The 9,592-nt window shown below is 43.4% G+C and overlaps 1 protein-coding gene across 2 annotated transcripts; it reads right to left on the minus strand.

Annotated features, from left to right (window-relative positions):
* Positions 1 to 3,502: 3,502 nt before the first annotated feature.
* On the minus strand, positions 3,503 to 9,587 carry RAB19 (RAB19, member RAS oncogene family). 2 transcript variants are annotated; one of them, XM_082076237.1, is made up of 4 exons: positions 9,320 to 9,587; positions 8,987 to 9,199; positions 7,963 to 8,146; positions 3,503 to 5,563 (listed from the first exon to the last, which is right to left on the minus strand). In XM_082076237.1, the coding sequence occupies exons 2-4, from the start codon at positions 9,179 to 9,181 to the stop codon at positions 5,298 to 5,300; spliced, it is 645 nt and encodes a 214-aa protein (XP_081932363.1). In that variant the 5' UTR covers positions 9,182 to 9,199; positions 9,320 to 9,587; the 3' UTR covers positions 3,503 to 5,297. The 2 variants fall into 2 exon arrangements, with proteins under 2 accessions (XP_081932363.1, XP_081932362.1); XM_082076236.1 differs by having other exon boundaries at positions 9,306 to 9,587.
* Positions 9,588 to 9,592: the final 5 nt, after the last annotated feature.

The raw sequence follows: 9,592 nt of genomic DNA on the forward strand, positions 1-9,592 counted from the left end.
CCTATCGTCCCCTACACAGTGAACAAAGTTAACACTCTATTGGAAAGCTGCATTCAAACTTAAGTTTAACAAAGCTTGGTTCTGGTAAGATGGAAAAAGATAATAAACTTACCAGCCAGAGCACACGGATCAGCTTTCTGTCATAAGGGGTCACACATGGCCTGCTTTACTTGTGTGGGTGCATGTGTAGCACAGTGGCGGATGCTGCTGCTTCCAAACCTGACTTCTGTATGAATTACAGGGGAAGCTGAGAAACACATGCATGGATGATTTGCTTTGGTGGTGGCTGTTCTGTCTAGCTGCAAGGTGACTGATGTAGTCAAGCAAATAGTGATAAATAGTTTCTGTTCATCTCATGCTTTGAAGCATGCTGTAGCTCTTGTTCTGTGAGTTAAACTGCATGTATTTGTCATCAAGCAGTACTGCTGTGTGTCACTTCCAGTGTGAATCTTGCTCATGGTAGGCCTGTTTCTAAGCTTCCTGTTGCACTTTGATTTCTACCTCCTCCTCCCAAACTGGAATGACTGAAAGGAAAAGGGCCTTGGAAATGAGTAATATATGTTAGTAGGCTGCTATATTTTTCCTTTGAAAGAACAGAAATAAATTCAGGAGAATTAAGGCAATTTTTTAATGCAAAAAAAACAAAGGCAGATGACTTGGGCTGTGCTACATTTGAGCAAATACCTAAAGTACAGAAACTGAAGAGACCAATGAGAGTAGTGTCAAGATGAAAAAGGTATGAAGGCTCTCTAAACCTCCACCAGCAAAATCTTGATTGCAAAACAAAAATCTTCAGGAAAAGATACATGCTCTCACTTGAAGTGCCTTAGCTTTATTCCCTATGCAAGAATATATACATATGGTTTGACATAAAATTGTGCATCTTGTTGTAAGTGCAAAATAAGCATCTGCTGCCCATTCTAATTGGTTGGAATGTGATCATACAAGCAAAGAGCGCTTCTTACAACCTCTGCTGTTTTAGTTGAAATATTGATAGCTCAGCTCTTGCATGATTGTAGCCCAAGGTGTATTGTAATATTGCTGAGGGGATGCCTGGTTCATTTAAATGAAATACAAAGTAATTCTTTCCCACTAGAGCAGATACAAAATAGGTTTCTATTTGGAGGATATGGAGAAGCATGAGGTGTCTCATGTTTGGAACAAAACCTGTGTAGATGGAATTACTAATGCTGCAGCAGCCTAAAACAAGGGACTCTGTGGCCCCTCAGCATTGAGATATAATACACAACTGTGCAGTTTTAATCTAATGCTAGCATTACTAAAGAGGCATTACTAAACTCCACTTTTGGTGAGCCTCACTTCAGGCAAACAAAGCTAGACAGACTTGGCAGTGAAAACTGTAATAAGTGGAAATGTTCATGGATGCAGCAGCAGCAAGGAAATGCAGGATTGCACATATGCTAAATTTCTGCCCCTACTTGCTGCTGTTACCTATGGGCATACTGTTTGTCATTGGCAGCCAAGCCAGAGTCAGCACCTGTTTGGCAACAGTTTGATGTGATTGCATAGACAGAGCCTGTGCAGGCAGCTGAATTAAGGTTAATTTTAGAACAACAGCACTAGAAAAAAATGCTTTAAAAGACTTTAAAAAGTCCTACCTCTTTCAAACTGCAGGTTCCTATTAAAAGTTGAAGTACTCTTTAAGTAGAACAGCTCTTGGCCTGTCTAAAACTACTCTCAAAGCATGCTGATATCCCAGCATTACCTGTTGTAGTTCCAGTCCTTGAAAAGGGCTTCAGGAGTCAGTATACTGAGCAATGAGTATTGAAGCCTCCCAGCCTGGCTGAATGTGGTGTTCTGGGAACTAAGAGATATTAAAAAAAAATCTGCCTGTTGGTAACCCACAGCTGGGAAAGGGCACCTCTAAACTGTGCACTGGTTGGACTACTCACCTGGCTGGGAAAAGCATCAGTTCCCTGTCCAAAAGCACAGGCATTCATCTCCTTCCTGAAAGAAGCCTCCAGGGTAGAGCCCTCTATTCAGGGCTTGAAAATTGCTTTCTCTGACTTTCCAGCTACACTTAAACATTAACTGGAATGATTAGATAAGAACCTCAGCTTTTGTTATTTAGTGCATGTGCCCTATATATGAAGAAAAGCTTGACTACATGGGTAGTGCGATGTGCATTCCACATCACGGGGTTGCAGTTGTGTTGGCTTTTAGGCCAGTCAGTTTCTGGGAGGTGCCAGATTTTGCTCCATTTTAAAATACTTGTGGGGGTTTTTTTGTTATGCTGTTACATAGACAGGTAGCTGCTTCAGTCTCATGTGCCAGGGGTGTGATATCAATGCAAGTAATGTGCAACAGCTAAGATTCCAGTACTTCCCCTAAGCAGATAAAAATTCAACAAATAAGGTTGCCATCAAGATGGATGTGCAATACAGCTCTTAAAACTGTGGGGCGGCAGTAGTTTCAAGAACAGTATTGTAAACATTACAATAAGCTACAGTTTCTCTAAGTGCATTCATGATACTGACAAGAAGCACACTGGATTTGCATATGATGCTGGGGTAACAAGCACATTAATATAAGGTTCCATAGCAGTTAAATAGCTTTTTGGTTAACTTGCATTGTCATGGCTGCATACTTCTATCTTCTCTGCAATGGGGAAAGGCACAACTGCACAAGTCACACTGTGGCTGTTTTTTTAATCCCCTGGTTGCTGTCTTAAAGTATAGAATAACATACAATAATGAAGAGGGTTTGTTTTAAGTTCATAGCTTTCTTCGCATACTACCTCATGAATAATACTGTCTACTAACATAGACTCTGAAGAACCTTCTTGTTAGCAATTGCTGCAGCTCACTCTTCATTCACGTGAGGACAGCTTAAAAAATGAGCCTGTGAATGCCATATGGTGTAACTGTCCGAAGGCCTTGTGCAAGATGCTGAACACAACCAAGACAGGTCATGCTCCCAGTTTAGTCACACAATGGGTAGGTATTTAAGACTAGTTTCTTGAAGGAGCAGTAAGGAGCCTGTTACACCTGTTAAAGGTGATCCCATGTTGCCAAGGAAGGCCTTAATTTACAAGTAGCACTATGTGTGCAGGAGAAGAATGGCAAGAGCCCTGTAACCTGGTAGTGCTTGGCAATTAGGGGAGCATCAGCCAGCAGAAGCCTTCATACTGACTGTAAGCAAATTAATCCGTAATAAAGGCAGTAAATCGAATAAACCATGCAAAGGTTAATACTCTTCTGGTAAGATCCTTTCTCTAATTCCTGGCTAACGAAAGAGTATAACTGGAGCTAAACACAAATACTTTAGTGTTTGCTACAAATACTGTCTCTGATGTATCTGAAACAGAACAAAGTCTGCTAGCAGTGTAACTGTGGATAGTAAAAAAAACCCAACCAAACAAAAAACAAAACCCAAAAAAACTGCTACCTTACAAACTACTACTGGGAATAGCTTGGATTTTAAGCATACAAGAATATTAAACTTCCATTTGACTGTTTTCCTAGTCACGACAGGTTTAGAAACTGGTTGTTTGGACGCTGGATTGTTACTTGCTCAGCTGCTTTGAAACGTTACAGTGTTTACTGTTGCTTAAATTTGCGACCTGGAATACCACTACTAGGCTAGTACCAAATGAAGATGAAATTAAAAGTAAATGGATCAGAAAGAGGATGCCTGAACAATTTGGAGCTTTCTCCATAGGAGGCTATAGCAAAAGGCTTAGAGGCTGGCACTGCAGATTTCTTGCTCAGTTTGTACACAGCTGAATTAACTCCTGCTCTTTGCATGTGAACTTGGCCAGAAGAAACATTAATGATATTAGAAATATTTGCAAGACTGTAAATCAGTGATTCATTTTACTTTATTTTTTGTGCTTCTCAAACAAGATTTTTCCAGAAATATTTGCTACATGTTTTTCCCTGTTTTCCAAGAACCTGCGAAACATGGGTGGCCTGCCATCTGGTAAGCTAGCAGCGTACCAGCCTTCCCAGGGCATCTGTGCATGGAACCCAGACTGTGTTGTATTGTTACAGAGTGTGATTTTCAGTTCATAGCTTAACAGTAACTACCCAAGTGATGCACTTTGGTACATGTGGACATGTGGACTGCAGTCAAAACCTTCCTCAGTATAATATTTCTTCCCTTCCTTTCCTTCCCTGTTCCATTTACTGAAAAACAAACCAAACCCCAACAAAACAAACTCTTCATTCAGTTCCAATATATGGAAGTAGTGAGCCCCCAAAACCAGAGCTTGCATTTGGGCGTAGCAATACAAAACCTTCTGTTGCTGCCAGGATGTGAAGCTTCCATAGCAGTAGCATATATACTTGCCTATGGGTAACTTTCTGGTATTGCCTTTCTGCTCTAAGACAAGGTTACATAATTAAACTCTTAACCCCTTGCTGAGTTTTACAGGAGCTTGAATCCCTTGAAAATCTACAGGCATATTCTCAAGCTGCAACTGGCCCACCATACAAACTACAGAAGGCTTTTGATTGAAATCAGCATATCAAAACCAAGATAAGGTGAGGGAGAGGAGATAAACAAAAGTCCTTTCACCCCAGCGTTGATTTAAGCCATTACTGGTGCCTTGGAAGTTTCACTACTAGCAAGTCTATGTAGCAAGACAGAGATCACTACTGGAAGCAACTCTTATAATTAGAGAGCAAAGTGAAAGACAACTTCTCTCACCCCAGGCAGAAGGCTGGGACTCCAGTGTATAATATTCTGCCCGCTGTGAAACCCCAGGTTTGTCTGGTGAGGAAATTAGAACAGATGTGAAATCATGTATTCTTGAGTTCCTTGGGATGGGTGGCTACACACTTGACATCAGGACCGCCCCTAACTGGAAGTTGGAGCTGCAGTGGGTTAGTGCTGCCCAAGCATGTGTCAGACTTTTTAAGGCTGCTGGCAAACAGTAAAGTGCTCGCACTAGGAAAAACAGCATAGCTTAGAAGGGTCAAGTCAATGCAGAGCTCTGGTGCAAATTTATCTTCTGACACAGCCAGAAAAATCATTCAAGGATATAATCAAAGGCATTAATTTTTACAGTTCTCTTTGGTTAAGGCAAGGGCTGGCAGCTTCTCAAGTCCTCTCAGTTCAGAAGTTCATGTTAAAGTATCAGCTGCCATGTTCAAAAGGAACCTGTGCTACCAACAGCAACATCAATCTCTGAAAATACTTACAAGCCAAACTGCAAGGTAGAGATATCAGAGAGGTGGCTTGAGGCCACATAGCACACTTTCATCAACTGAACAAAAGGAAATCAAACAGCCTCAGAAGAACCATGACTTCCAAGTTATTCCCAAAATCTGTCTTCAACACAAGCACTGGTTCTTCTCCACGCTTGGACTGGTAACGACTGGCCTGGAATCCAGATAGATGCTGTTCGGAGGGTTGTCTCCATGAAGCTGTAAGGTATTTCGGGCTATGAGCTCCTTAGCCATTAACGTGAATACTTCTTCTATGTTTTGAGCTTCTTTTGCTGATGTCTCCAGGACAGCTAAGAGCCCGTGCTTCTCTGCCAGTGTGCAGGCATCTTCAAACAGGACTTGGCGCTTGTCCAGTGAATCAGATTTGTTCCCTTAAGAGAAGTCAAACAGATAATCCAGTAATTTAATCTCTCAAAGATTCATCTTTAAATGCAATACATTAATTCAATGCTGTTAAATAACAGGATTATGTTGGGAATAAGAATTACTAGAAAAACAAGATGTGAGCACATCAGAGCCACAAACATAAAACGTGGATCAAAACTGCAGCTAATCATATGATGCTATCAAATGAGTTTAAACAAAAAACAAAGACCTGTGTTCATCTAATTATTTGCTGTAGGTAGTGGTGCCAGATAATTACTTGGAAGCAACTGTTTGTGCTTATTCACTAGTGGTTTTAACCATTAAGTAGCATTTAAGTTAAATATTAAAAAAAAAAAAAAAAAATCTAAGAAATCCTGTAGCTATAGTGGCTGAACACATTAAACCAAAGCCATGTTGCATAAGGGTTTATTCTGCCTTCAGTGGAAGCCACATATGTTATGCTATTGTCAAACTACTTTGACACATCTCCAAGTGGATGGTCAGCTCTGAAGATCTACAACACTGTTAGTCTAAAGCAGAACTCCTCAAAAACAACCCCACCAAAATGCAGGAAGAACCCATTCAACTGTTAATCAGATTTTAAAATAACCTGTTTATACAAGTTAGTAATTTTTAGATGGTGTCAAAGGCAAGCATTCACACCAGCTACCTTAATGCTTAAAATGTATACTTAAGTTTCTGCACATATAAACTTTTACTCAAAGCAGTTTAGTCAAAATCTGTCAGAAATCATGAAACGTCTCAGATAAAATACCTTTGTATATTTAACAAGTTGCAACAGATGTGGAATTATCATTAGTTCTGGTACATGCAGCACCTGGCTGAAGTCTACATTCATAGTTTCAAGACAACCTTTTGTCAAATTCAGATCTTGAATTTGAAGCATATATAAGCCAACTTCCCTCCCATTAAATGCCTTCCCATTTTTCTAAAAGGAAAAAAAACAACAACAAAAAAACAAACCACAAACAACAAAAAAGCACCCTGAAACAAGCCTCACAAAAGAACAGCCCCACCCCAAACAACAGCTTCTTGAGGGTTATTTGGCTTCTTAAAAAGAGCCCCACCCCCCACCTTCCCTTCTTCAGTTCCAGATGGGAAAGTTAGACTTCCTAAACTTAACCTCATACTGGAAAGGTGTATAACATGATTACATGTAATTAAATGTACAAAGATTTCCTGCCAAAGTAAGTAAAGTAACCAACACCAGCTTTGGAAGAAAGCACCAAGCTGGATCCTTGACAAAAAACTTTATTTTTACCAATTTCAGAACCTATTTCTTGAAAAACAAAGCAACTACAACAAACCAACCCCCACCACACACACAGATAGGTCTTGTTCTTTAGATTCATCAGAAAAATGAAAAAAAGCCCTACCAAAGCAATTTTTTTTCCCCTCCTTACTCATTCCAAGCACTGCAGTTACACACAGGTCACAATTTGTTGTTTGTTTCTTCAGAGGAAGAACGAGAAGAACCACCACAGTAGAAGTAAGTAATTTGCTAGGGGCGCAAGCATAAAGTGCTGTGTCTGGTGTGCTGTAGGGATCAACGCTGCCTTTCCTCAAGAGCCAGTTTGGGCTTCTGCAGCTGCATGTGTTGCTCTCAGCACAGTGCCACAGGGGAACAGGCAGAAGCAGTGGAATGTAAATAAAGAAAAGGCTCTGTCATTTTACTACATCACTTCTCTCATTTGCAGCTTCTTCCTCGGGGGAAGGAAGAGCAATAACTACCTGGAACACAAGGGGAAGGAACCACACTGCTCCCATCAACTCCATTTTCAGCAATTTCTACCCATTCCTTTCCTCAAGAGACAATTTTTCCTGAATACTAATGGAATAAAGGAGGAGGAATGCAAGCAGACTACTTCATGCTCTCATAAGCCATGTCCCCATCTACTGTCTTACCTGATGGGAGTCCCATTACAGAGCACGGCGCATGCATATCAAAAGAACAGACAGGAAAGATGAGAACAAGGAGTTGTGTTGCTCTGTGAATTCCCCTTCGTCTTGAATTATTAAGCCGCTAAATTCCTGTACAACAGGAGTATAGGGCCAGACTTACTGCAATTCTAACCTCAAAAAGGTTGTCCCTGCTCGCTAGACTAGCAGTATGTTTGTTGCATCATTCCAGCAGGAAATGAACAAGTGAAAAGGTTTCACTGACTGCAACAGGCTTGGTCATTTGAGGACAAGATTGTGATTCCCTGAGTTTTAAGCTTAGGTCAAATTGATACAATTCTGATCTATTTTATTTGCAACTGCATTCTTCTTAAATGCATAGTTTATAGATGCTTTAAATGGGGGGGAGGGGGGGTGGAAGTGAGGGGTTGATACATGTTTTAAGAAAAGCTATGCAATATAATATTTAAAATCATATTCCTACCAATTAACATAATGACCAAGTTTGCAGCACCATACTTTTCAATTTCATGAATCCAGTGAGGAATGGATTCAAATGTGGACCTCCTAGTAAGGTCATAGGCAAGGATGGCCCCGTGGGCACTCCTATAATAAGACTGGGTTATTGTCCGGAAGCGTTCTTGGCCGGCTGTGTCCCACACTTGGATCTGCAAGAGAAAGTATAGAAGTTAAGACTGGAAGATACCGCTTTCTAGGTGTTTGCTATCAGCATCTACACTTTTGAAACCCCATATCTAGAAGGCAGCTAGACCTGTCCCAGCACACTCCATTCCACCGCAGCGTGGCTTTGCCCTCTCTGCATCTGAAGAGACATTTACATGCCTGTAATGACAACATACACAGACCAAAAAGAAAGCTGCAATGCTAAACCTAGCTTTGCAAACAAGCCAAGAAACCAGTTCCAACAACTGCACTAAAAGATATAGGGCATTATAGCCTTTTAATAGGAAAGGAAAAAGAGCCAAGAAGCCCTGAGGCAGGGCTGGGCAAAGCAGAACTATGTAAAGGGCAGGTATCTGAACTTTCATTAGCACATGGAGGGAAGTTCTAGGTAACAATTTCCTCTTACGTACATCCTGCAAGTCTTCATCTTCCCTCAGATCAAGCCTACATCGCCTTTGCAAACTAGGAGGTTTGCCTCCAGCTCAAACCTCTTCTAAAAGAGGGAAGAGACCGCTTCTTCAAACCAGAGCCACCTTGCAAAGAACTCTCTGCAGGTGAAGCCTGAGCCCGCTCCAGAGGTAGATCCAGAGCATCCACGAGGGCAACCATATGCCCAGTTAGGGCGACTGCATCCCCCAGGGCATCTTCCCGAGGGAAAGCTCCCCTCAACAACACCCCTGAGAAAAGTGCGGCCAGCTTTGCCTCCAGCAGGACCGAACAGCAGAGGCTGCGCATCCCACTGCTGCCCCTGCCCGAGGACGGGGACACGGGGACGGGGAGCAGGTGTCTCCCTGGCGCGGCCCGGGCTCGCTCCGGCCACAGACCTTCACTTTCTTGCCGTCGATGTCCATGGAGCGCACAGTGAAGTCGACGCCGATGGTGTTCTGCTGCTTCTCGTTGTACTGCCCCGTCTTGAAGCGGTGCACCACGCAGGTCTTCCCCACGTTGGAGTCCCCGATCAGGATGATTTTAAAGAGGTAGTCGAAGGCATCGTCCGTGCTGGAGCTGGCGAAAGGCATCGCGGCTCCCGAGCGGGCCTGCAGCGGTGAGAAGGAGAAAAAGGAGGAGGAGCTGCCTTGGCCCAGCTCCCGGCAGCCGAGAGCCCGGGGAAGGAGCCCCTGTCCCGGCCAGCCGCCCGCGCACCTGTTGGCGCTCACCTGCCGGGACAGGTAGCGCCCACTTTGTACCCGCCCCGGCCCGCTCGGGGCCGGTGGGAAATGTAGTTCCTCGTCCTTCTCCTCCTTCTTTTCCCCGTCCTCCTGCCCCCCGGCTCAGCTGGGGGAGCGACGCCGGCGCCGCTCGATCGCTCTCCGCCCCCTGCGAGCGGGGAGGGGCGCAAGCAGCCCCGTCGCGCCCGGGGGCAGAGCCGGCGGGCCCTCCCCGGCGGCGGCGAGGGGCGGACTACAGCTCCCGCCGGCCCCTCCCGCCGG

This window comes from Streptopelia decaocto (assembly GCF_964273445.1).
Source record: "Streptopelia decaocto genome assembly, chromosome: 1".
NCBI lineage: Eukaryota > Metazoa > Chordata > Aves > Columbiformes > Columbidae > Streptopelia > Streptopelia decaocto.